This window comes from Pagrus pagrus (genome assembly GCF_965226575.1).
Source record: "Pagrus pagrus genome assembly, chromosome: 6".
Lineage (NCBI taxonomy): Eukaryota > Metazoa > Chordata > Actinopteri > Spariformes > Sparidae > Pagrus > Pagrus pagrus.
This window is the reverse complement of record NC_140190.1, coordinates 4,718,548-4,746,534: the sequence shown is the minus strand read 5'-3', so window position 1 is coordinate 4,746,534 and position 27,987 is coordinate 4,718,548. Positions and strand designations below refer to the sequence as shown.

At 43.3% G+C, this 27,987-nt stretch overlaps 1 protein-coding gene across 5 annotated transcripts; it reads left to right on the top strand.

The window, feature by feature from the left end:
- The first annotated feature begins 63 nt into the window (after positions 1–63).
- On the top strand, positions 64–27,839 carry btbd8 (BTB domain containing 8). Of its 5 annotated transcripts, none has more exons than XM_084355003.1 (20): positions 94–148; positions 640–807; positions 975–1,123; positions 3,333–3,512; positions 5,709–5,833; positions 6,194–6,308; positions 8,699–8,788; positions 9,543–9,623; positions 9,710–9,806; positions 11,326–11,414; positions 12,353–12,455; positions 12,919–13,122; positions 13,235–13,405; positions 16,691–16,820; positions 17,772–17,833; positions 19,017–19,560; positions 20,220–20,304; positions 22,543–22,661; positions 22,747–24,606; positions 26,904–27,839. In XM_084355003.1, the coding sequence occupies exons 3-20, from the start codon at positions 1,020–1,022 to the stop codon at positions 27,401–27,403; spliced, it is 4,659 nt and encodes a 1,552-aa protein (XP_084211129.1). In that variant the 5' UTR covers positions 94–148; positions 640–807; positions 975–1,019; the 3' UTR covers positions 27,404–27,839. The 5 variants fall into 5 exon arrangements, with proteins under 5 accessions (XP_084211132.1, XP_084211128.1, XP_084211129.1 ...); XM_084355004.1 differs by lacking the exon at positions 94–148 and adding an exon at positions 157–418; XM_084355006.1 differs by lacking the exon at positions 640–807 and having other exon boundaries at positions 64–148; positions 12,940–13,122.
- Positions 27,840–27,987: the final 148 nt, after the last annotated feature.

The following is a 27,987-nucleotide window of genomic DNA, read 5'->3' as shown; positions in this document are numbered from 1 at the left end:
CATCTTCGAGGGCACGGCTCCCTGCTCACACGCACTGCGCATGTGCCACAACTTCCGGGCTGTGACGGGTTGTCCGGTCCTTCTCCGTGTTGCGAGCCGTGTCTCAGAGGGTGGCGAACAGCGTGCAGCAGTGATGTCAACAACATCGGTCAGTGGGTCAGCCCTTTTATTAACATAGTCTGCTTATTCTCATTACCGAGCCTCATACTAACAGACACTTAATGTAAAATAATGCGTACGTGTCTGTTGGGTCACCAGGCTTTGAGGTCATAAGGTTAAAGAAGGAAAATAACTACTAACGGTCGCTCGTGTTAGCTAGCGTTAGCATGCTAGCCGCCAGAGAAAAAACGAGAGTAGTATTTTTCGTAGCTTGCGGCAGAGACCAGCAGAGAGAGGGCAAATACATGTGTGAGCACAGGTACGTGTGTGCGAGTGTGTTTTATTTCGGATGAAAGCTGCATTTAATTGAATTAAACTTATCTGTGCATGGAGAGAAACTGGTTCTTCTGGGTGATGTTATCAGAGGTGTGTTCTCCTGGAAGCAGAAGGGAAGCAGGTCATGTTGTAGTGGAGCTATTAATAAAACATGACCTAACGTCGGGCTAATAATAATGCGGTTAAAACATTTGTTTTTTTTAGGTTATGGTGAATCTGTGTCGGGTTGTGTGACCTGTCATCTGTTCCCATTCTCCCTCATATTGGTCAAACAGCGCCCCTCTGGGTTGCAGTGCTGGTTAAACAGGTCAAGTGACCCAGGGGAGCCAGGTGGCATCATGTGTGTCCCAGCACTGTGTAACAGGATCTGAAGTATGAACAGTTTACTGATTTAAAAGCAGTATTAGCTGGCATATTTGTCACAATTGTGCAATTTCTAGGCAGCCTGTCTCGTCTAAATGTTTTCCACAGCATGCCCCTGAGTTCATTCTTGTCCTCTTCCTCTTTCCTCCTCTTCCTCTTCTTATCAAATCCCACAGGCTGAGCTCTCGGTCTCGACTCTGCCCCGGAGACGGCAATAAACCATGATCACCACCGAGGCTGCGAGAGAGTTCCAGGTCAAAGAGCGCAAGTACAAAGAGCAGCTGAAGAGATGCTTATCATCAGCGTTGTCTGCAGACCTCAACGGGTAAGAAGTGGGACAGTGCGTGCTGAACTGCAGAGGCCTCTGTGAAATGCTGATGATAAGGGAAATGTCAATAACGACAAAGACGCGTGTCTTTAAGTTCTCGCACTGCAGTCAAAGCAATACAGGGCTTTCTAATGCAAGAAACTCATAGATTTATGATCTTTTATGGCTGCTGCATCCTCTCCTATGTAATCTGAAGGGTTTGTCAGTAATAGTGAACCGGTACAAAGAACCTACCAGATTATTCAGGATCATGTTTGCATATATAACAAGTTTAACAGTGTTTTGACAAGAAAAATCTAACATCATGGACTGCTTTTAAGCTTTTAAAGGTGCACTCTGGCAATTTAATTATTTATGTTCACAAACGGGAGTACTTATCTTACAAAACAGACCTACAATGTCTTCTCAAGCGAGCTACTCAAAGTTTGAGAAGGCCTTTACTTCAGAAACTGGAGGTGTGCACATTGAAAAACGTCAGCATTTAAGGAGCAGGGAGGGTCTAATGATTTAGTTGCAGTATGGGAATTGTACCATTCAGCATTTTAGGATCATGATCAATAGTTGGACTGAAAGTTAGGATATGTTGGACTCTGCTGCGTTAAGTATTTCTCTTAATTGAAAGTTAAATACTAATTTCCCCTAACCGTATCTCAAAGTCTTCCTCAGATGCATTTTCATCAGTTGTCATGGAAATTTACATCTTTTGGTGACTTTCAATACAATTTTTATATTCAAACCTCCACCGAGATAGACTGCTAGACTTTCAACCTGCAAGATGTGGTTTTTCATGTTGATGAAGGTAGTCTGTGACTTTTGATTGGGTTTAAAAGGCACCCAAAGTACAGTTGCAGCAGTCAAACACACAAAATTTAAGGATATTTTGCAGTTTGCCAAACAAAATCTGCTAGAAGAAGGTTCCCTTTCTGAAGTTTTTCATAATCATCCAGCCAAGAGAAATCATAAAGGGAGAACATTTTCAACTCTCAGTTTCATCGAGCTCACACAACAAACACACTCTGTTCTCTGGAGAGGCATTAAACCTTCTGGTCTTTCTAATGGTCATGTTACCAGCAGGATCTATGTCTTGTGTTTAAATTATACTTCACATGAGGTTCTAGACTGGAGCTACTCTTTATGAGACAATAAATTCATTATTTTTGCTGATACCATATATTAAGGGACCGTTCTTCTCTGTACATGAGAAACATTTAGCTCCCGACCTCCTGAAAAAGTAAACTGCTCAAGAAAATGAATGACAAATCGTTCAAACGGGAGAAGGATTTCAACTTCTTGAGTTAAGAGATTGTTTTTGTTAAACTTCTCTTTCCAAGGTCAGGAATAGACTTTGATGCTCAGGTTTCACAGTTGTTTCCGTGCTAATGTATAAAGAGTATATTCATTCAGTCGATCCTGTCAGATTTACTGAATGTTCTCGTCCTAACAACCCCCTACACATACTGTGTTTTTCATGCTAGCATGGCCTGTTTAATGTTGAACATCTGTTCAATTTACTGTCAAATGAAATAGGATTTGAGAACATTTTGTGCGATGAAGAGTTAAAATACAGTTTTTAATGCACTGAGTTTCACATTTGTGTAATTCATGATATGTATACTGGAGTTGTTCCCTGTATGAGAGGATCAGTGGATGTGGAATATTAAACTCCGCTCAGAGCGAGTACAGTTGAATAAATTTCACCGATAACTGGACGCTCACGTGGATTTGAGCAGTTCATTGCGTTTCAGTCGCGAGTCTCTTTGTTGCACGAGTGATTCATCAGATCGGGCGCTTATCATCAGAGCGTTACATTAACGGACACAGCACCAACATTCGAACACATACCGCCCGATTGGCCTTGAGCTGACTGATTTCTGGGTCACCCAGATCAGTCATTGAGGCAGGACGTGAACTGATGATGGGGTTGAAGAAATGGACCGCCTCGGGACTGTGCTTGTGTTATTCTGAAGTGGAAAAGTAGGCCATCAGATTAATCTTTGAGTCTCATAGATCATAGACTCTGCTTAAGGGGGCCTTTGATATTTGTCCATTTTCTATATTGGCTTTTAAATGGATGTTTAATGTGAATAGTTTGTTTTGTCTAGTCTAGACCATTGATTCACACAGATGGGGTGTTTTCTTCTTTAATCAGTAAAGAAACACTTTGAGGGGGCTGCTCCTGATAAAGTGTTGTCATGTGTTTCCCCAGGTTGCTGCAGGAGGAGCTGGAGGCTGATGTTACTCTGTATGCTGTCTCCGGCTCGCTCCGAGCACACAGAGCCATACTGCTGGCCAGAGCTCCTCATGTTCTTCAGGGACAGACGCACAACGACCCCGCCACCATCCATGTGCCTGAGTATGAGCTGTCTGGGCTCAAAGACTTTCTCAGGTAGGCAGTGGGCTCAAGTGATTGTTGATAATTATTACATACATTTGTCTAGTTTATATATATACAACCTATATTTGTCTTCAGCTTCAGTAGGTTTTTTTTAATACCAGTCTAGTGCGGTGTTCGTTCTAGTAGAGGATGTGAAGGGAGTGTTACAGTTTCACAGTCTGTCTGACAGAGGGCGCCAAGCACACCATCTTTAAACTTGAGGATCTGCTGCTGTTTGCATGTTTGTGAAGCATTGCAAATGCTGCAGCTATTAAATAATAAATCGTGTATCATGTTTTTTATATTAGTGGTGAGACACATGAACTGTGTGAGTGTTTATAGTCATCTGCTGTGAGTTTGTAGTGTAGCAGTTTTCATCATGACTCTGCAGTGCGCAGGCAAATGTTTGATCCACCGATTTTGAGGTTTGTGTCTCATTAGCAATTTATAATTAGGACAAGAAGAAAGAGTCGTCCTGGTTTGGTTACACTTCAATGAAGTCTAAAAGTCTGTTAAAGCTTCTTTTACTCATGAAAAGCGTAATATTGCTTCAGTTCAGGGATCCAGGTGAGATCCATTTTCTAGTACCAGCCTCTTACATGTGAATATTTCAGCCTTTGATTGTAAATTAAACACAAAAGTTAAAGTTATGGTTTCGATCAGGAACTATCCAACATTCAAGACATTTGAAACAGTTTTCAGTAATCTGTTCCATGGAAACAATTCGTTTGGTACCCAGAGGCAGGCAGTAAATATTGATGCCCAGCTCTTCCTAGGCTGTCTCCCATTCCAGAGGTTGTGGGCACAACTGACTGGGAGGAGACCAAGGACACACTGGAGGCTGGATTTAATTCCTCAGCAGCATTTGTAGATCCTGTTTGTCATTTCATGCCCACTCACCCAAAACTCAAAACTTTTCCCAATTCATGTTGTGGATCCTCTGAAGAAAGTTCACGTAAAAACTTCTATTAAATTCAAGGGGCCTTGCAAAATCCTGCTCTATATACTTTTTTAGTAATTCTTTAAGTTCGTCTTTTTGAGCCAAATTTAACATATTTGTGATTTTTTGTATATGTAAGCCTCACCATTTTCTTATTTTTCAATGGATTAGTTTGAATCTAGTATCTAGTACTACCGACTTCACTAAATGTGGTGTTGGAGCTGAGAAGCCAACTTTTTAAGATATTTTGACAGCATTTTCCCAGGAAAGATTAACTTAAACTCCTTACTATCTTAAACAATTTTTAAAAAATGTAATTAGAAAGTGTTAATATCAAATAACCTGACACACCAGATGGTTTGTTACAGAGAACCATCTGGGGAAGCGCCACTAGAAGGAATACTTGGCAGGTGATTGGATGAACCATCTGTCTGTCACCATCCATCACAGGCTTACTTCTACCAATCAGATCAACAGTAGGAGAGCATGACCACCAGTGGAGCCAGTGGATAAATCAAACTCTCGCTGAAACCAGCCAAGAGAAGAGTGAAAACATATTTACAGGCAAGAAAAGCCTTCGGTGCTGCTCTTTGCTCTTCTTTTTATAAAATATACTCACTGGTTCTGATGTAACTGATGCTATAGCAGCAGCTGCTCTAACATCTTGAGGAACCGCCATTGTTGTATTCAAACAAACAGCCGCTTCTCTCGCTGGCTATAACATCTAAATCAAGCTGTAGCTGCTGTCTCTAGCTCCCAGTGGTTCTTCATAGGACATTGATTTGTTCAACCCCTACATGTTGGAGAGCTGGAAGCCTGGCAAGATGGATTTGCGAGATCACTTGATCATATGATCTTCAAGGCACCATGAATTTAATAGAAGTTTTCACATGAATCTTTTCTAAAAAAAAATCCATGACATGACCTGGGAGGGCTTCGGTGAGTTGGTGTTAAATGAGCCCTGCTGCAGGATGTGGAGGAAGCTGCTGGGGGGAGAGGATGTTTAGGTTGATGAGCTTACGCTTTTCGCTACGATGGACAGATGTAGGAACAGTGAGCAACTACACACAACAACAAGCAAGGATACTGCAACGTGTTTCAAAAGTAGTTTTTTAAAAGGCATCACTGAGTAAAAACACGAAATCCTGCAGAGTTCAGGTTGTGTCTGGCCACTGTGTACAGGAGTCACAGTGCATCAAATGAGATTTTAATTTAAATATGTGTGAAAGGCCTTGTTTTAATTAACCTTTCAAGTTTCCCCCCTGCAGGCGAGTGTACACAGCAGACCAGAGCATGCGCTCATCTAAAATAATCCCAGACAGGGAGGGCTCGCTGCCAGAAAGTACTCTGCCTGTTCCCGACCCGTCAGACCTGACCCGTTCCACTGACTCAGGTAAACAGATGAACACGCTTTTCCATGGAGGGTTTATTCTAGGTTATGTGTCCGTTCACTTGCACCCATCCCTCCCCTTTCTTCACATCATGTTATCTGAGCCATAATCCACTTAAGAGCTAATCTCATTTGCATCCATGTTGTCGTTACTGCTAATTTGCAGCACGGCCATGCTATGGATGATGCACGGTTTAGCTGTCCTTTAACATTTCCTTTCACTGTTTAAAGTATTTTTAGCAAAGTGGTTTAATTATAGCTACCTCTGCTTTACCCTTGTTATGTGTCTCACACACTTAAAGCCGTTCTTCATCACTCACTCCCTCCTGTTCTTCCTCCTCATCCATCTTAACCTCTCTCCAGATGCTGTTCTTGAGCCAGCCTCCGGCCTCGGAGCCGACTTGCTGGATTTGTACCAAAGGGGAGAGCAGTGTGACATCACCATCCAAGTCGCGGAGCAGGTCTTCTCCTGCCACAGGTATAAACATTTATGGTGGCCTTTCAACCCCCGTATTCATACTTCTCGAATCCAAACGCAGCATCTGTATTTTTTATTTTTTTTGGCATCATAGGTGGCATGCTTGGTGAGAGCATGTCCACTTTCAGTACATCACAGCCACATTTACCAGATGTAAAAAAAAACTCCAGAGGTCGCACATCTGCTCTTGACTCCTGCCAGTGGTGGGTGGTCGTTCAGTGATGCAGAGGTAGTAGTAGCAGCCGGTAACCATGGAGACAGATTTCTCCCAGCTCGTGCTCAGGGGAGCAGCAGCCAGCGCGAGCTAGTCGCTCTGCGGCAGAGAGCAGCTAACAGCACAGAGGCTGAAACAGGGGCTTCTCAAGCCCCACGCCCATACAGTGTACTTTAATGTGTGTAAGTCTCTGGAGAGACGGTAAATTCAACATTTACTTACAGCACAGTAACATATGTCCTAAGAGGCATTAAGTAGAGAGCCTGTCTTTCTCATACAGTCATACTCTTCAGGGAAAACAGTGTTTCGAAATGAGCATAAAACCTTATGATTGAGCAGATTTAAAGACAACTCCAGTATTTTGAATTTTTTAACAACAATTTATGAGTTGTCCAGTCCTATACCTGTCTGTTTCTCTCCACAGTGAAAAAAAAAACTTGTTTAACTTTAAATATGTTACCAGAATCAACTGAAATAAGATAAATAAAAGAAACTAAAATATATTTAATTCAAGATTAATATACAGCTCAACATATTCTCAACATCATGCCTTATACATCAACTGAGGAAGTTTAGGATTTTATTGACATTTTTATAGCAACTTGTATGGCAGCATGTATAAAACATTGATGTTGTCACAAGTTTCAGGAGAGACATTGTGAAACTCGGTGTGGTGGCTCTGGCTGTTGCCATCCTGTCAGTCACTGAGTTGAGTCTGTCTCATGCTGTCTTCCACACAACTTCGAACTCGAACATTTCCCACCTCCTACAGGAAAAAGTACTATTGAATACCACTGCATGTCAGAATTCTTACTTGGGAGTATTTAGATACATTTCCAAATATAAAAGTGCTGAAAAATAAAATCTATAAAGGTGTCTGTTGCTTTGTGTCGTCTTCCCTGCTCTGTTTCATTTATATATGCGACGAGGCTGCACCGCTGAGCGTTCACACTTGCCAAAGAGACAAAAAAACTTGCCAAGAGGCATAATTTTTATTATGGTCAGCAGCTTGAACATTTGGAGGGTGGCTAGCAGCTACCTGCCACTGGAAGCAGCCATGCCCTTAATTATTCATAACTTTAAGCCTTAATAGGATTTAAATGAGTGAGTTATATAAGATATAACCCGCACCATTGTCCTGAATGAGGAAATTAGCTATAGAGACCAAAACCATTTTTTTGTACCAGGCTGTAAACATGTTTATTTCTGCTTTAAAATTTGGGCATTTTAATATGAGGTCTTATGGGGACCGCTGCTGCAGATAGAAGAGTTACTGAATCTGACTTGGAAGAGAGAGATGCAACATGCCATGTCAGGCAGGGCAGAGGGAAATGTCAGTACAAAGTTGCTATTACAGCATGATTGCGACCAACCTTTCATTAAAACTTTGCAATGTATTTAAAGAAAGGGTTGGCATTATTAGACCTTTTTCATCCCATGAAATCACAAAACAAAACCAACCGTGCGTCACTACATCCGCTTCCCCTCCTCTGTCCGTGGGTTTTAGCCTCAAGCATATTGGTTCCTACTGAAGACTTAAATCTTTAAAAAAGAGATTATATATATAGTTTCATTCCCGAAAACAGCAGGGCACTATCATTTTTAGCAATAGGAGGAAGGGAGGAAGTAGTGCATTTGTTGGGGACTATTTTCAGCTGCAGATTAAATTTGGCATGCTGGGAAGTATTTCTGGCAGCCGGATGTGGGATATGAAACTACAGTGTGTGTTCAAGGTAATAGTTTCCACGGTGCAGCTGATTATTGATGTGTTTTTAATCTTTTTTGGATGACAGTGGAGCTCTGTGGCACAGAGGAAGAAGATATATCAGGTTTTGGATACACACATTACATGTTAGTAGGATCAATTCACTATTGGTTTTGGTTGGTTTCATGAGCTTTACAATATCACCAGCCTCATCTTTTTAATGGAGCTAATTAAATACTATAAACACCTCAGTAGCAGCGTATTTCCATATCAGTGACAGTCCATTTGTGGGAGGCCATGGAGAATATAAACACGCTCTCCAGAGAAATCAGAACACACACTGTAATTTCTGTCCTCCGGCATGCCACTTCAAAGCCACTTAAAACACACATAGGCCCACCAGATGACATTTGAAATATTAAAAGGCTGGGAGGATCTGACATGCAACTGCCTGCTTTATTGGTTTTCTAGGGCAATCCTGTGTGCGAGGTCCCAGTACTTCCGAGCCATGCTGAGCGGGAGCTGGATGGAGAGCTCCAGACAGTGCATTACTCTGCAAGGGTAAGACCGGTGCATCAGCATCATCTAGCAGCAGGTCACTGGGATCAATAACACACCTCCACTCCTGGACGAACAATTTTACATTTCATTTCTGAACAGTAACGGCCGCACATGCTGCATCAATTATTCATGTGGTGCAACAGAGGTGGCTCTGTACAGGATGGGGTTTCACTCACAATGCCATGTTTCAGCTCGACACACCCAAACACGCACGCACACACAGCCACCACCCACTGCCAGTGGAATCTCAAATGGCTCGCTCAGATTTCCACCAAACAAGGTTGTGATGTTTCCTATGTAAGGCACATAAATGTCTCCTCATCCTCTGGCTGCTGAAGAGCCTGCAACCACCACCACCACCCCCACGCCTTCACTACCACCCGCAGTCTCCTTTCAGAGCAGCAGAGGCGGATGAAGCCCTTTTTTTTCCCCTCCGGGGATAGACGTGCCACTCGCCTCAGCATCACTGATCTGAGGGTAACGGGGGAAGACGCGGCTGTCAGCATGGAGAGCGGCTGCGTTGACGCGGAGGGGGGGAAACCTGTGAAGTAGCCCTCAGGCTGCAGTCACATGGGCTGAGTGCTGCATGATATATGGAGTGTGTTTACAGCATTCTCAGTCGTTTTTGTTTTATTCCTGGAAAAAATGTGCAGTATAAACAGAAACACAATTCCTAGACTCATGTAGAGAATAGTAGTAGACTGTAATAGGGGACAGTTGGCTTGTAAACAGATTGTTTTATTAACCATTTCAGCTTGAGGCCAGATGAGATGGAGATCTTGCTCCAGTTCATGTATGGTGCCATTGTGGACCTGCCAGCTGGAGCCAGTGCCAGGTACTGTGTGTGAACAGACGGTCCAAAAGTAGAAATACAGGCCCAGAAAACAAACTGACCTGTATTTGGTGTCCCCTGTCCCACAGTCAGGTGGTGCTGGCAGCAGACATGTTGGGTTTGGAGGGGCTGAAAGACGTGGTGGAGATGGTTCTGACCAGAGACTACTGCCGCTTCTTCCCCAAGGTCAGCTCCTGTATACAGAAGGAAAACTAGTGAATACCTTGAAGGATGTTTGTACAGGCTTATAACCTTCCTGTATGTACTGTGAGTGTGTGTCAGGAAGTTTCACACATGTAGCATTTTCTATCTTTCAATTATGTTGACTTAAGGGCTGCACAAATATGACTGAATATGAAGTTATTTTCAGTATTAACACATTCATTATTCCTTCACCTTTTGAAATGACAAATGTAACATCTTTCACCTTCATGTTGTTCTTTGTCTGTGAATGTGAACAACTCCCTGCTCCCTCTTTACAGTAAATAACTGCTTGCCTAAACGCAAACATAAATCAAAATAGACTTATGACTTAGACATATGCCAGTGTTGCATGCAACCATATGAAAAGATTGAATACCTTATGTAAACAATGAAGTTACATCACACATGCATGTGTCTCGTGTACTGAAAAATCTGCTGAACATACTTGCAACTGATTTTGTGAAGCGGGACTATGTTAATCTCCGTCACCTTATTTTTTGTCAAAGTCATTAAAAAGATTCAGTGTTTTCAAAAGTCATTCAGTCATGTCAGGCCACAGAATCAGTTTTCAGCACCCCGGGGGGATGCTAACACAATTAATTACATTATTACAGAACATTTGGAGCTGAACAAACAAACAGTTTAAAAGTCTTCCCATATTTTTGTTTGATTTCTGGGGATCCACTAAGAACATGAAATGTTGAACGAACTACACCAAAAAACTTCCAACATTTTTAGTTAACCAAAATTGTTTTCCATCACATCCTGTTAAACTTTCTCATGCTACAACCTACCACCTCACCAATACTGTTCTCAGGACTAACACTTTAAAGTGTCTTTGCTTACATGCCAGTGTAGACCAGCCGAACAGTATTTATAAGTTGCTTTTTAAAATCCACATTAATTACTCTGTGCCAGGCAAAGAGGCCAAAAATGATTGGCAAGATCTATTTGAAATAGCCAATACATTTCTTTGCACCATTCAAACACAATATTGCATTAAAGATGGTTCTTATTTAGCAAAAGCTCCTCATCTGCCCTGCCAATAGATATAACTCGGGTTATGTCCTGGAACAGAGAAACTAGAACTACACTAAATGACTGCAAAACGCAGTAAAGACTCTCACACTACATAAATTAGGTAAAGAGCATAAATAAAAGATTTTGCTTATTTCAAGGGGGTTGTGGCGCCCAAGGCAATGGTAGGGAAAACACCTTGAGCACTTCAGTTAGTGTAGTGGTATGTGGAGTATCGCAGCTGAAACACCAAGAACAAATCCTGTGTTTGTTCCTTTGGCTTTACACTTGTTGATTTTGTTTGGTGCTGCATACTCGGTGTCAATAATAGTGTTGTTTCACTCCTCTCAACACTTTTCCTTTCCCATTTTACTATGTGCCAGTTACTTAGCTACTCTCAATTACAGAGCCCTCAGAGCACCACTTTCTTCCATTACTGTATGAATATAAATAGCCCTTTTCTTTCCTCCTGCTGTGTTTGCAGCCGACTGATGGGGTTCAGAGAACGGTGCTCGAGTGTCTGTCCCTCACACACGCTCTAGGCCTTCAAAACCTCCATATGCTGTGCAAGAGGTGAGTCTTGGCTGCTTTTTCTATAAATGCGTTACAGCTTGGAATCGTCAAAAATGTTACATCACCACATTTTAATTAATGGTCGTAAAAAATTTAATTGCTGTCAAGCCTCACCGTGAAATGAATTATTAATGTAGTTTGAACACACATTTCTACCTGTCGCTGTTCTGCCACTGCACTTTACATCTGCATCTTGTTGCTAGGTAACCAGCATGTGGGTTCATACTTCTGTCTTATTAAGTAGCCTGGGGTCTGATAGCTGTGTAAAGCAATTTGCTTTAATAGGCTTCAAAACAGCACTTAAATGAGAAAAATGTAATCAATATTTACTCTCCTTTTCATTAATTACACTTCAGGCACATTTCCTGATCGTTTTTGTTGCTTTCACTTCAACACTAGTATATAGTGCAAGCCTGCCTGTGCAGTTGAAGTACTTTTAATCTGAAATCTTTATGTCGTCATGTCTTTATATTGACGTCTCCTGTATCTGATAATGCTGCAAGCTAACTATGCACTTGCACTCTGCGGTGAGCGAGCAAAAAGTGTGTGAATGTAGGTCAGGAGGATAGGATGTGTTGAGTGAGTCTGTGAGCTGGTTCTGATTTGATGTGGTGTGTGGGTGTGTGGGGACGTGGCCTCACCGTGTTGTCTCCTCTGAGTCTGATGAGTCACGCAAGTGTGACGGTGGGCCGAGCTGCGCTGCCGTGTGCAGCGGTGCGTTACTGACCTTCTCATCCTCGCACGTTCCGTTGCTCCCTCAAGCAAAGCTCTGCAGACGGCTGCTTAAAGCCTCGGAGCCTCCTCTGGGTTACATTGCATAAAACACATACTGTAAAAGGCCTCCATGACTTTGTGAAATTACCCAGACTCTGAACTGTCCTTTTTAGAGTGACCTAAAAGCAAGTCGTCTCCAGTGACTCTTGGATGTGTATTTTCAGGTGGGTTGCTGATCATTACGTGAAGACGTGGTGTGAGAGAAACTTTTCTCTCTTGTCCCCTGAGCTCCACAGAGCCTGTCTAACGGCTGTAACTGACACCATGGTGAGTTCCTCCCTCAGAGTCATCAGCTCTACTGTATACACGTAATTGCACAAATATCATCAACCCGTTCTGCAGTGTTTCTTCCACAGGAAGGAAAGTCAAACATGATCTAATCAAAGATGACCTTTATTAAATTCTCAGTTATTAAAGACAGACTCATTTAGAATATGATGTGGATGCAGACAGATGGGGAGTGATCCAGCTTGTAATTGATAATTGAGTTTAGAGTCTGTCTCTCATCACTACGAAGGAGGTGGTGCGCGTTCTGTTAGCAAAGAAAGACAGATGTACTATTGTTCACTCTTGGCAAGTCTTGAGATTCAGAGCTGGCCAAGAACCATTACACAACTTTGGGAGTCCCTCTGCTGATCAATAGGTTGAGGGCAGCAATAAAAGTGCTTTTGTGAGTGGGATTGTGTTCATTTGACTTTATTTTGTATTCTCACCTAGAGAGTTTCTTTAGCTCATAGATGTTTCCACTCAGACTGTGCAGAACGCAGTAACCACGCTCTGCGGCACTGAGCAGTTGATTGGCAGTCTCCCAGAAGTCAAGTGGGCCCAACAGGTGAGGAGTCTCGCCACAGAGCTGCAGGAGGAGAGCCTCGGTGTCATCGTCCAGAATCTGCCCAAAGTCATCCGCACTCATGCCTTCCAGGACCTTCGCAGGGTAAGCTTGAGTGTAGCCATGCTAATACCGTCTCCTTTACTGTACTGCCTCAGGAAACATTCAGCAGAAGTTTCTATGGTTTCTCAGCATCTGTTACTGCATTCTGTTACAGAGGGAAGAGTTTACCCGAGAGCCCACGTTGTTGAAGAAGCTCTGTTCAGCCATCAGAGAAGGTGTGACTGTCGACAACTGCTGTGATCTTTTCGCTGCCGTGTACCTTCTGTGTGGCGATGACATGGAAGACGAGTCACTGCTGGAGCTGGAAAGACAAAAACAAGAGGAGGTGAGATGAAGCAGATTCTTTGTACTGAACCATTTGTGTTTTTGCGAACAGACTGTGACCATTAACACAAATCTGTTTGGTGCGGTTTCCCATTCAGTCCTCTTCATTAAGGCTAGTGTGAATGTATTCAAACCAGAATACCAACCAAACAACCACACTAAGACTGCCTGAAAAAGGGAGCAAGCTCAGTTACGGTTTGAAAAAATTTAATTTAAACTTAATTAACAAATCAAAATAATCTTCCTCTGTGGATGAAGTTTGGACAAACTCGGGGCTTGTGGCCACATAATGTTTTTTACAGACAGAAAAGTGCTGGCAGAGCGTTTGGGAGCACCAGATTGAAGCGCTTGTGCTGTGAGAAAAGAAAATGCACGTTTTGATTGACATCTGTTAACACTATGGTAACAGAGGGCTGACCATACAAGCACAGCACGCACTAGAAACACTCAGTGTCCAGACAGTCTGCCCCCTACAAATCGGCTTTTCTGTCTGTGTTTATGTTATGATGTCTGATAAAGCTCAGGATAGACAGACTCAGCCATACAAGCTTCTTCTGCATTTTGTTGGTTACCAGGGTGACGGGTGAAGAGTACCACCCCGAACGAATATATGATTGGTTTGGGAGATTTTCATCTAGAAAGGCTCGGAGCAGCTGCACAAAAACGGTGGAGCGCTCTGAAAAAAGACACTGGGCCCGGCGCTTTTTCTTGAGGCAGCAGCATGCTGCCGCAGACGTTTTCTCCTAAAAACAAACATTAAAAACAAATGAAAATAGATACTGCCGCTCAGAAGGAGCTTTTCACTTCAAAATAGTTGAGGTCGAATGTTTTGTTTGGTTTATTTTTTTTGTCTCACTGTTGAATACAGCAGTTCAAACAGGCATCTGTAGAACACGACATTAGTTATTTACAATACAACTTCATTCAGATCATTACTGCCACGAAAACTTATAAAAGCAGATAGCTTAAAGAGATCATATTATGCTTTTTGGCTTTCCTTTATTGTGTTATGTAGCGTTTTTGTGCATGTAAAACCGTAACCTACTGTATGTGCGTCACTATGTATTGTAACAGGCGTTATATAAATATGTATATGTTATAAAATATATACACGGTCAGTCGGCAGACATACAGTTGCTACTGTGATGTAGAGAGATTGTGAAGTTTAAACGTTACATTTGAAATAAAAGATAGTTACAAAATAATAACTTACCGCTCTGAAACGTCCTGCTCCGGTCTTGCTTGTGAAGGTTGTTCGCTTTGTTCTGTCTGTGTTTTGGTATCAGAATAGGGCTTGTACACGTACGGCTGTACCGCAGCCATGGTTACCAGCTGTAGCAGCGTTATTTTAGATCACACTACCTTGCTCGGCATGACCCGTCCCACTCTGCTTCTGATGAGTGACATGAATTTCCAATGCAATGCTCCAATGTGTGAATCTGCAACGCTGGTATGTTATCAAAGTTACTTGTTGTGTTGTGACGTGATGCATTCATTTGCAGTGTGAAATTTCTGTTCCTCCTGAAACTTTCCCAAGCCAGTTCATCGCCCCAGCGTTTCCCTGTGGTTTTACTGTTGGTGCCGCTGTCGCAAACACAGCATTAGCAGTATGGCTACAGCTAGCAGCCTGGCTGCTGTCCAAAGCAAAATACAAATCAAATCAGATTTTATTTGTATAGCCCAAATTCACAAATCACCCTATGAATCCCTATTTGACCTAGAAACCCTGATCTCAGTGCTATGACAAGGCAGAGGAACACACCTGGTTGTATTAATACGTAAGCAGGTTTTGTTACTTAGTGAACTAGTAGAAACAATGCTGGTTTTTAACTGGGTCCCAGTGGTAAGGGGAACAGACTCTGACACAATACTGACACTCTCTCCATTGATTGAATGCCGATCCGTTCACTCGTGTTTTAAGTTGGTTGCTATCATTCTCCATCTTTTCCTTCATTGCCTCCTCTGTCAGTGGATTTCTTTTTCTGTTTCCACAGTTATTCCAGTTGTTCCACCGTTAGATAGGGATAGCGACCGGGGAAAACAATGTCTCTTCCTGTGTCGATTGCAGAACTGCTGATGCTTTTCCTTTGTGCTGTAATGCCGCCTTCATTATTGAGGGAAACATCCGTCCTACTGGGCAGGTTGATTAGAGCATAGTGAAAAAGGCAGTTTATAGGTAACCAATCTACAGCCATTAAACTGCTATCAGTTATACTTCAGAATGATAAGTAGAAGGAAAAAGTTGTCTATTGCCAGTTTAAAGTATTTAAATCCTACATTGTTTACATTCATGTTAGCAGCTAGCAGTCTTCTTCTCCTCCTTTGCTGGCGCACTGCAGCATATAAATCAGTGAGAAAGGGTAAAAGCATTGGCAGGAACCTGTGTGCATGTGCGTCCTTGTGCACATGCAGGGAGCTACTAAGAAAAACTGCCACATAGTGCTGCTAGAGGTCAAAAACTCCACAGGTCACCTTTAAAAACACATGACGGAGATGATCCAGCCCCCCCCCTCCTGTAGCCAGTGAGTAACACAAATATCATCCCTCCCATCCCAATTTTCATCAAAATTTGACCTTTAACAGAACAAAATAATTTATTAAAATGCCAGAATAAATCATTTCTCCAACAACGCAACTCCATTATTCACCCTGGATGTCTTTAGATATACGTAGATAAAAAGTGACTTGCATGGCTGTTATATATAACATTTAAATTGCGCAGTTGAAGTCTCAAACTATAAGCTGTGTTCGTGTTGGTGAAGAGATGCAGAGATTACAGAGTAACAAAGCGTATTGTGTGAGCAGGCAGGTTTAAGCTCGTGAGATGACTTCCAGGGGAAAGTGACCCTGGCTGCACAAGTTAAAGCGCATAACCCCTGTAAATACGGTACAGTATGGCAGAATGGATTAGGCCGAGGAGAGACTGTGACATGTGCCAGCGGCCTTCACTAATCTGGCTGTGTGTGTGTGTGTGTGTGTGTGTTGGTGAGCGGTGTGTGGTGAGTGCAGAGGAGGAGGTAGAGATAGCTCCTCCCCACCTTCCAGCCCTGTTTTTATAATCAGGCGTGGAAACAGGAGTATGGGCATCGGCCGCTGACATCACTGATTTCACTCAAGGGAGCTCAAGTGGATCCTGCAACGGAGACTGAGGGGGGAGGGAGGGACCGAGAAAAGGGAGGAGGGAGGGGTATTTGTTGCCATGGCGAAAGGTTCTTCAAGCAGCTGCTGATTCGCCTGTGCTGTAGCGCACCCCTTTTCCATTCTTCTCCACTCCCTCTCTCTCCAGCCGTTCAGACGAGAGATCTGTACGCTACGCGGTCGGCTGTGGACGTTCCTGCTCCAGAGCTTCTACGCAGTCCGCCACACGCAGGGATGGGAGACCCTGTCGTCCAAACACAGGGAGAGGATACTAGCAGGTAAGGAAGGATATCCGTGTTTTTTAATCCCACACATGATATTCATGCTGCGGTGTGTGTGTGTGTGGATGTTTTTTTTTTTTTCTCTCTAACCCAGTCTGGCGCTGAAGCAGTGGCTCTGCATCATTACAGATGAACTGAAGCCCTTGGAGCATATGCTTTTGGCTGATTTAACATTTAATGACTTCTTTCTACACAGCTGCTTGACTACTACGAACACATTTATTGTTTGACTAGAGATGTTGTTGTAAATTTTTGCTTCATGCGAGCTACCTTTTTAACTGTCCTGGGCAGATGAGTGGACGCTAACATGGTAAATGCACCAGACACGCCATGCTTGTTTAAATGGGTGGGAGTGAGAGACAGGAGTCTTTGTGGCTCTGCACATGATTAGAAGCTTCCACAAATACAAAAAAACATCTTGTTTTCTCACTGCTGACCTAGTAATGTGTTGAAATGCACTGCATGAATAATTGATCTGGCTGGTATCAGCGTGTGCCTATTACTGGTACATTTCTTGCCAGTGTAATCGGATTCCACATCTCGCATTCAAACATTACAAACGTACTTTAGCAAATAGAGTAAAATTTAACTCATTTGCTTTTGATTAAATTAGGTAAATCAGGAGGGTCTGACATTGTTTTTACATGAAGTATAGAGATGGATGTGCTTTGTTTGGACAGTCCTTGCCAGACATGGCTGACTGATCGATCCATTGATTGAATGTTTCCGAATGGTCAAGCGACCAGAGGGTAAACACAGGGTGTGGGAAGGAGAATTTGTGAATGAAAAGAATTGCTCCTCTAGCTCACGTAATGACGGTCTTTAGTGGCGTGTTGATAAAAAAATGGTGCAGCCCTTTTCATCTGTGTTATTCTTAGATTTGAATATTTTTAGCTGGCAAAATACTAACTGGCTAATTCTTGGTTTTTGTTCTACCTGTTTTGACAGATGCTATTGATAAAGGCGACAATCGAAGACTTGGTAAAAAGCCTGTATTCACTAGCTCACAGGTAATATCATCTAAAGATGCATTTAAAGTATTATTTATGTTTCAGATACAGGAGGAGACTGAAGTTTTGTTTATCAATCAGAATGCTGACTCTGAATTATCTGATGATGTAAACTTATGATGCTGTTTTTAGCTCAGAGAAATCCATGTTAGTTTGTGTAATCCCTGACAGTGATTACAGTTTGTGGCCCTCAGATGCCATATGTCATAAATGCCCCACCCTCACAGCTAAGAGATACTGTATGAAATGAGCAGCAGGGCCTCTCTAAGCAGATGTATATCTAAGATAAGCTCGGCTGAAGTGATCCAGACAGGGATTGCCAAGATGTTAGGCTTGAGTGGTTAAGAGCAGTGGAGCTCCCAAAGATCTCTCAGGAGTAGTTTGATTCAATCCAAACAGGAACTTTCCTCTACTCTCTAGGCTTTCTCTGAACCTGCAAGACACAGTTCACTGCAGTAATTGTTCCACTGACTCTGAGAGGCAATTAAGAGCTCCCAGTTTGATTAGTTGACTTGCAAAAGTTTGCAAAAGTAGAACGAGAAAGAAGTTTCAGTTTCTTCTTCTCATCCTCGCCTGCTAAGGCCTGAAAGTAACAAATCAGATCATCAAATTAAATCAGGAATAAATGCAACAGGATATTCAGTAGGAGGATTTTGAGGTGTGGACTCGAGTCAGTCTCAAGTCATAAATTTGATGACTTTGGACTCGACTTGACAAAATGAAGAAAGATTTGCGACTCGACCTCGACCTAAACACAAATGACTCGTGACCTGGACTGAAGCATTTTGACTTAAATACGTGATCCTAACCCCAAAGAGGTGGTAAAACCAGGCTTTTTTGTAAAACAATGGCAAAACATTTGGTGTAGAACACATTATGACTTGTTTAGGATTCAAAACGCACATTTTTGGACCTTGGACTTGAGTGTAAAGACTTGAGACTTACTTGAGACTTTTAATATGACTTTAATGATTTGGTCCCTCCTCTGCTGATTAGACTGTAGAGAACAGACTGTGTAGGTGGTGAGGAGATGGTAAACAGCATCTTTTCTAGTGGCATGTTCCAGTGGATTGTGCTAATCTGCACTAATGTTATACAGTTTCCTATGACTGCCCTCTGGTTATTTGTTGATTAATCCAGTCCTACAGTTCCATGACTAATGAGTTTATTTCTTATCCCGTAGTCAAGGGCCGTAAGATGCCCTTCATCTGCACCTGAGAGTCCTCCTGTGCACAGGACCCACAGGGTGTCTGAAAACCCTACATCTTCCTCCCGCAGTGCTGCATCAGCCATGAAGTCTGATGGACTGAGCACAGCTAACAAACAGGGAGACGGCCACACGTCTAAGGCGAAGAATGTGAAGAAACCAGGAGACCGAAGTGTAGCAACCAAAGCAAAGACTGCATCAGCTGGCACACCAGTTGTTAATGGCACAGGAGCTGCAGGGGCCAGGCGAGATGTAGCCAGCGCCAATGGCCCCAGAAGCTCTCATGGCGCTAAAGAGCAGGAAAAGAAGCCAAACCCAGGTGCACGGCCTAAAACATCTCCCCCGAGCTGCACATCTACGAGCCAGACAACGCTGATGAAGGCTCAGAAGAGTTCAGCAGGGAAGGCTGACAGCACTGCTGGCACCACCCATGCTCAGCCCAGCGCTTCACCCACATCAGGCAGCGCCTCGCCAGAGAACGGTGCCAGCAGCCCTCGCAACGACACTCACTCCATCCCAGGTTTACGCTCTTTATTGACTTCTTTACGTTTAATCATTGTGACTGACACCAATTACAAGGTAGGGCATCACTGTAGCCAAGCCGGCTCCAGGCGTAGTGTTGTAGCTGGAATATGAACGAACCTGCAGACTAATTAGTATGATGATTATTGTGCAGTGGCCGAGAGGGATTTTTGGAAGACAAGGGCAGTGTCATGTATGAATGTTGATTCATCAGGAAACAAAGCACATGAGGCTGTCCTTGGCAGCCTGCTGGGATCAGTGTACAAACTCACAGCAGAGGTCAAAGCCCTGTACAGCTGTCACACAGGGGGGTGTGACTGATCACTTTGAGCCTTTGTGGTGAGGATGGGTTGAGGGCGGTGGGTAATCCCGATTGATATTACTATCCCCGGCTGAAGTGGGCCTCAGCTGTCTGCCCTGCTGGAACTGGCGCAGCATGTGTCCCTGCACCCCACCCTGAAAGTGACGTCTGTGATGTGAGCTCACACAGCAACAGCACACTACCCCACCCTAATATGTATCCTTGCTCCTCTGAAGATTATTTGGTTGATTTCTGAGAAGAAATGGAGGGTCATATGTAAAGGACTGACGTGTAGTCTTGGTTGTTTTGTGCTCTGACAAACTTTTGTGGATGTGGTTAATTGTCTGTGTTTTTAGGTGCAAAGCCCAAACACCAGACTAAGCCGGTGAACAAATCCCCACTGACAAAACCTCAGAAATCAGACGCAACAAAGACGAGCAGGTGAGCTTTATACTCATCATTACGGTGCTTATCCGTGTGTTTTCTCATCCGTTCCGTGTATTCAACGAATTGCTTGGTGTAACATTTAAAGGTCTAATTGATGTCCTCGTGTACTGCTTGATACCTAGAAAAATGTAACTCAGGTGAAGTTTTGGGAGATTATCTTTCACAATCTTGCAAGCATTGGTTAACATTTCCTGCACACAAGCCAGCATACATGTAAGTGTAGTTTACAACTGTATAAAATAAATGATGCATTTGAGAAAATTCGCATTTTCGAGACGGATAAACTGACCACTTGGACTCTTTCTTTAGTAGTTTCTGTTGTCCTACATAGTCCAAAGTACAAAAGGGCAGTGGAAAATTCAGCCTTGACATGAAACTTTACTTACAAAACACTTGAGATACAAGGACCAAAACAATTTAGTGAGTCAGAGAGACGTTAAGAAAATCCAGCTCTTGAAGTATGAGCGGTAATTGATAAGGTCATGGCCTAAGGTAGTTGGAGATGCGTTAAACAGCTCTCGCTCCATGACAGTGCAGTTCAACTCTCCTAGTGATTATGCAGAAAGTTTGAAGTTAATAGCTTTTGTGGTATTTTTTTGTGCTATAAGTTAATTGAAAATTGTCCCCACAAAAGAATGAAGGAAAAAAGAAAATGGACTTCAAAGTCCACATGTCCACAGGGGCGATGGCTGCCATCCAGGAATTTGGATTTGAACTTGTCCAACACCCGCCCTGTTCACATGATTTGACACCCTTAGACAGCTACCTCTTCCCCAAGATGAAGAAGGAGCTCAGTGCTCGCCACTTTGACAGTGATGGTGACATTATCGCTGCTGCGGAGATCTTTCCGGTGGTCTAAGATGCCAACTTCAAAAAGAAGGGATCTGTGTGCTTCAAAATCGTGGATTAAGTGTGTAAATATAGGACGGGATTATGTTGAAAAATAAAGTGCTAGGTTTTCTGAGTCCTTCTACCTTAGGCTATGAACTTACTAATCACCCCTCGTATAGCTTACACATTTTTGTTATCCAGATAGGTTGTCTATAACACCTGGCACCTGTCACCTACACTAAAATGAGCATTTAAAATACTCAAGCAAGAAAAAAATAACTGAATGTGTTACATTGCAGCCTGTACCGCTGCACTCTGAACCTGAATTCAGTCTAAACAAGTTGCTTGCATCCTCACTGCAGTTTTAACATGCCCAGACTAAGTTGCAATATGAGCTTAATGCCAATGCATCTCGCCCCCATTAGCTTAAATCATTTAGGGCCTCGGAAACAAAGCGACAAACATACCTTAGACTGCACACTCAGTAATGTCAGTGCAGGCCTAATAAGATGGATGTTGCAGCAGAGTATCACCTTGTTGTTTTTTTAGGCCACATGTGGCTGTCAGGCGGATAAAAGCAGCTGTGTTGTGATTTCTGACGAGCCTTATTATCTGTTCTTCAAAGGTGTTAAAAATATCCGTTTTACAGTCAGCAGCATCCAAACTCCATCTGTCCTGGAAGCACATTAATATTTAATAGTCTCCCTGGAAAGCAACCATGCAAGTTATCCAATAAATAGCTGATGGTCTAATAAAACATATCTTGGTTGCATCTTCGAATTGGTGTCTTTTGCAAAGAAACAGATGGTGCAGTTCAAATTTTATCTATGTAGTTTCCAGATGTCACGATTCTGGATTTTGGTGATGTCAGCTGTATAAATCACTAAAAAATGAAGGTGCTCTGGGAGAGCAGGTAACATTGACCTCACCTCTAACTTCAAATCAGGTGACAAAATAAATTATTTGTACTTTTATGTATTTCTTTTTTACAATCTGACCTGTAACATCAGCAACTATCATGACAATCTTAAATTGGCTTCTTAAAAACTGCAGTGGGTAAGCTCACTCTGAGATGTCACATAATGAAAAATGTGCTCTCTGTTCTCTTGTTCCTGACGTTAGATTTTATTGAAAACCAGGAACATCCTTCACAAGGACACAAGGAACAACTTAAAATTCTTGGCATTGATAATCAGCTCATGTCTCAGAAGCTTGACCTTGACTAAATGGGAGAAAAGCCTTTGCTGCCCCCTGCTGGTGTGAAGTATTAATTCATGATATACTCTCTGCAGCTCTTCTCATAAATATTTTTCAATGGCGATGTGAGTAAGGGGTATGGATTGATCGGGATATTGTGATTAAAGCATTTGTGGTTACTTTGATGTCGTACGGTTTCTACAGTCCCACCAATAAGTCGAGCCTGAGAGAAAGTGGCAAAGTGAAGACTGGCGCAGCAGAGAAATCGTCTACTGGAGCAGCAAGAGCAGACACTAAGGGGCGAGGCACACCAGACCACCATGGTGAGCTGTTCAAAGTCAGATGGATTCAAGTGTCTGTCAGTTTACTGTAACAGTGAATTAATGCTGTGTTCTGTCTTTGTTTAAGTCTCCAAGCATGGCCCCTCCATGAAAAAGCCAGCTTCCCCCAGGAAAGAAGACAGCAAGGACGGGTTGAAATCCTCAGCAGGAGAGAAACCCGCCGGTGAAGTGTCTAAAAAGAAGATCACAAAACCTGTTTCAGCTACCGGAGCCTCGGCTAAATCCAGTGCTAAACCAGCAAAAGCCTCTTCGGCCCCCTCCAAGCAATCTTCTGTAGTTGCTGCCAAGTCTGGATCAAAGACGAAAAGTACTACTGAATTATCGATGGAGAAAGCTTCTCCAAAGTCTGGAGGCACTTCCAAAACCTCAGCTGCTGTTGCTGCCTCCAAGAAACCTGGAACCAAAGGAAAAGAGGCAGCGGGTGGTAAAAATGTAGATAGTAAATCTGAGCTCGCTCCAGCTGAAAATGTTGAAGTGCAAAAAGATAGTACTGAAGCTGCGCTTTCTGATCATCCTGCAGCACACACACAGCCAACAAGCCAGGCCGGAGGGGATCCTCCGACCCTACAAGTGGAATCGAGCCTGAAGCAGAAGACTGAAATAAAGTCAGAAAATGTTACCGGTGCAGGTGATGAGACCAGTGTTACACCAACAGCTAACAACATCCCCAAGATAAAGGCTCCCAGTGCAGGCACTGGCAAACAGTCTTCAAGCGCCGTCAACCCTGCTCACACCCCAAATTCACCGAGAGACACTGAACGCCCCATAGACACCCCCTGCAGCATGGGAAGTACCGACACTCCCTTAGAAGACTCCTGGAGTGGCATCCACCACCAGGTCAGCCCGGAGTCGGAGACCGGCAGCACACACACCACTTCCTCTGACGACATCAAGCCGCGCTCAGAGGACTACGACGCGGGAGGCTCGCAAGACGACGACTGCTCCAACGACAGAGGCGTTTCCAAATGCGGCACCATGCGCTGCCACGACTTCTTGGGTCGCAGCAGCAGTGACACAAGCACCCCAGAGGAGTTAAAGATGTACGAAGGCGGAGCCGGGTTGAGGGTGGAGGTGCGGCTGCGTGGGCGAGAAACGGAGACCACCAGCGAGGAGGAGGGAGTAAGACAGCGTCCACGTTCCTGGCTGCAAAGAGAGGAGGTTCCTGTAGAGGAGGAGCACTCGGAGGTCGAGGCCACGGTGACTGTAAAGAGCGTGCCCGACCACCAGCTCTTCTCCTCAGAGGAGGAAGAAGAAGATGAAGATGAGGAGGCGACGGAGGATGAGAGGTCTGAAGTTGAGGTGATTCCAGGTCAGGCTCCGCCACCAACTGAACCCTCACCACATTATCAGGGAATTATCAACCTCGCTTTTGATGACGAAGGTGGGGACCAGGAGAACGACCAGCCCGACTACCAGTCGTCTAACTTCCGTCGCTCGGTGTTGCTCTCTGTCGACGAGTGCGAGGAGTTGGGCTCAGAGGAGGGAGGCATCCAAACCCCACCTCAGCAGCCTGACGACGCTGTGACTCCCTGTGATGTTTTCGAGTCCGACTCAACAGTGACCAGTGACCAACAGAACCACCTGCCGTGCCATCCTGAAAACGAAGGTGTGAAGCACAAAAACCACGACGAGGATCAGGAAGAAAAGTCCTCCGTGTTCCTCACAGAGATCGAGGAGCCTCTGCAGGAGGAGAGTAATCATATCCAGGAGGACGGAGTGAAGTCCAGCAGTCCTCTCCCCGACGTTGACACGAGAGACCTCCCTCCCCAGGAGCGCCCTTGCCACCTCGATCTGCGGCACACTGAACAATACAACGGAGGGCTGCGCAAAAATCCCTCAGAAAGCAAGAAAGCTGACTTACATCTAGACTTAAATGAGCCTCAGCTGACAGGGGACTCTCCTGTACATGCTGCACAATCTCCAGCAGGTAATGTATGATCTACGGACTCTTCCTAGACCCCCAATCTGAACCCATCTCTTTTCCCTAGACTCCATCAGTGAAGCTGTAGTCTATCCCTGCAAGAGTCATTCCCTTTTGCTCTGATCCTTAGACCTTACCTACATCCAGCATATACCTATCCCTCTTTCAGAAAAAAGGATATCATTGAGCAAACTAGTTTAATAACTAGTTATAAATAAAGTTCAAATTCAAATAAATCAGTGGGGATCATATTTTCATAGCTCAAAGCTTCCTCTCATTCCAACCCATTGATGTGTAGCTGTTGTAAATTTGAATTTGCAACATCCATATCCTTTTAAAGACGGAGATCGGCCTCATCATAACAGATAACCTAAAACTTTAAGACAACTGAACTACCTTTAGTCAGAGGCATTAGGCCGTGGTAACTCAGTTTACACAAAAAAGGGAAAAGCAGTGTACTCTTCACTAAGACTGATCGTACAATTGTATTTGTCAAAAAGAATCTGCCTTGTGACAAGGCCTGTGACATAGATATACAGTATAAATGCACTTTTATGTACATAAAAATAAGATTTTTTGATTATTTTTGTCATTTCTTTTATGCAGTGGAGCAGTCGTTGGCCTTTTTAAGCCATAAATAATTTGACATATTTGAAGGTGCGACGTGTAGCACTCTAACATCAGTATATCATTGCCAAATTAATTGTGGTTTGTTGGTTTAAATACTGTGACGGTTACAGACCATTCTTGAGAGAGTGTTGCGTCATGCCACTGAGAGTGACATCGATAAAAGCTTATGCTTTCTTAAAATTCAAACTACATTGCCCATAATTCACATTGCGCCCCAGACTGTCTCTTCTCTCTCTGTTCCTTATTCTTTAGCGTTATTGTAAAGGATAAACATGTTTGGCTTTTCAATCCGCTTCACCCACGGCGTTTTGAGAAACACAAGCTTCTGGCTCTTTAAGCTCTTCGTCTCCAGTGGCATACAGCACAAAACAAATCTGTAGATTGTGGTACCCGAGTGTATCATCGCGGCGCCGCTCGGCTTCTCAGCGATGGTCTTGTTTGCTTTCAGTAATTACACGAACATCTCATAATTAATTTCAAGAGGTTTGTTGATTTTAAAATGCTACATGTCGCACCTTTAAAGTTTGTGTTCAGGTAAATTAAAAGCGAGTACTGATTCTTTTCAAACTTGTGTAGAGTGAAGCCACTGCTTCTCAGAAAAGTGTGTTACACTGGGAAACTTTTCCCGTGCATCTCCTTTGCTGTTTGTTTTTCTTCGAGAATGTACCTCTTCCTGAGTTTGTTTATTGTTTTTATTTTTGCACTGCACATATGCATGCCACTATTTCTATTTATTTGTCATATCCCTATACCATGCATCACTTTTACGTTTTTTTCTGTTATGCATTACCTTCTGTCATGCCCAGTAGACCTGTGTCTAGATAGTCTTTAAGAAAACTTGTTTTGTTGTCTATAAGCTTTTGTTCAGTAGGTTTGTGCAGTGTCAGTAGCCTCCTCTGTAAAGTATGTGATGTGTCTCTAGAGCAGCTGCCATGTCTCTCTTTTTTCACTATCATATTCACAAAAAGAAAAATCCTGCTGCACCATTACTGAAGGTCTGTCCCGATGCAAACATGTAAATCATTTTGTTTTACCAAATCAAACGGTGATCAGTTCCTTCATCTTTTTTTACCGTTACTGAAATTGTTGAAAATAGAAAAACACAAAGAATGTCAAAAAGAAACTGGGTGGTGTGCCATCTTTTGTGCTGCTACGTAAAGCTTGCGTTTTTTAGTTTTTTTGTGACAGTATTTTAGTCTGTTCATGAGGTCTGCTCGTTCAAAGACCTGCACGTTAAATCTACAAAACATATCACTGTTACTGACAAATGCAGAGTTCACTGGTGCTGGCAATGCATGGCTTACTTTGTTTGAACAGGTGGATAAAGAGATGCATTCAGAAAAGCATTCCTCTGTGCATTACCTTTAAGGCAACTGTTTACCCTCGACATCCATATCTGAAGCTAACGGGTGAATTTTGAAGGATTACGTTTAAAATTGGTGTCTAACTGACCATCATGTGACCAACGATGTCACTGCTTCCACACTGTTCTGTCCTCACCCAGCTTCACTATGGTATATCTTTTAAAGGACACAGTTGCATTAAGGGTAAACTCTCAGTAATCAGTGTTTTATTGTACTAGGCAGTGATTAGTCTCTGAGACAAAAAAAAACAACACTATTGTGGAGGAGAATGCCAGTTTGTCATTTTGCAGTATTGTCAATTGTTTTTAGGGGAGAATGGTTGTGACAGATTGGATCAAAGCTGCAAACATGACCGCCGGCCATCCAAAGCCCTCTCTCCCATTTACGAGATGGATGTGGGAGAAGCCTTTGAGCACTGCTCGGACAAGGACAGGAATGTTAAAGTGAAGGCAGAGGAAGAAAAGCAGAGAAGGGACGATGACAAGAGCAGTGAGTTTGCAGAGCGGGACTGGAGCCTGCTCAGGCAGCTCCTCTCAGACCACGAGTCCAATCTGGGCGTCATTAACCCTGTGCCTGAGGAGCTCAACCTGGCCCAGTACCTCATCAAGCAGACGCTGTCCTTGTCACGTGACTGCCTCGACTCGAACAGCTTCCTGTCCCCGGAGAAGGAGAACTTCAAACGCTGGGCGGAGCTCATCTCGCCCATGGAGGACTCCTCCACCAGCATCACGGTGACCAGCTTCTCCCCCGAAGACGCTGCGTCTCCGCAGGGAGAGTGGACCATCGTGGAACTGGAAACACATCACTGACTGCACAGAGGAGAACCTGCCGGACAGTTGACGCCTTCTCTTTGAACTTTGAACGTCTTTACATCAAGTTTGTCTTAATTTATCATAATTTATAAAGAATTATTCCGTCTCTCGCTTTCTGACGTCTGTTCCTTTCTAGACTCTGCAGAACGCTGGACTTTGCACCCGCCCTTTGGCATTCCCCGTCATGCCCTCTGGACTGTTTCTGGACACAGATGGGCTGTTATGCATGCTGATATTTTTGTATGTTTGACTGTTCAATCGATGTTGCTTCAAAGCTCCGGAAAAAGAAAAGAGTAAGAAGAAAAATCATTTCTTTCTCATGGCAGTCTTCTGATAATATGGTCGACTGGAGTTTCTTAAAGAAAAATAATATTGGCCGACTGGCTTGCATTTAATGTCATATTGAAAATAAAGATTTGTGTTTCTGGAAAAATGAAAAGTTTTCCTCACTGTCAAGTGATTATTTGGTGCACATGGAAATATTGTACTTTTATATATTGTTCACACACAGCCTATTCAAGTACTTCTTTTAGAAAGGCCAGATTTTTTGTTAACTACCAAGGGGCCGGACTTTTACGTAA

Bases quoted from the DNA above. Each gene is read 5' to 3' on its own strand.
- btbd8 (XM_084355002.1), top strand. From the start codon at position 1,020: ATGATCACCACCGAGGCTGCGAGAGAGTTCCAGGTCAAAGAGCGCAAG. The intron at 5,834-6,193 runs GTAAACAGATGA...ACCTCTCTCCAG, and splicing joins GACCCGTTCCACTGACTCAG to ATGCTGTTCTTGAGCCAGCC. The intron at 8,789-9,542 runs GTAAGACCGGTG...TAACCATTTCAG, and splicing joins CAGTGCATTACTCTGCAAGG to CTTGAGGCCAGATGAGATGG.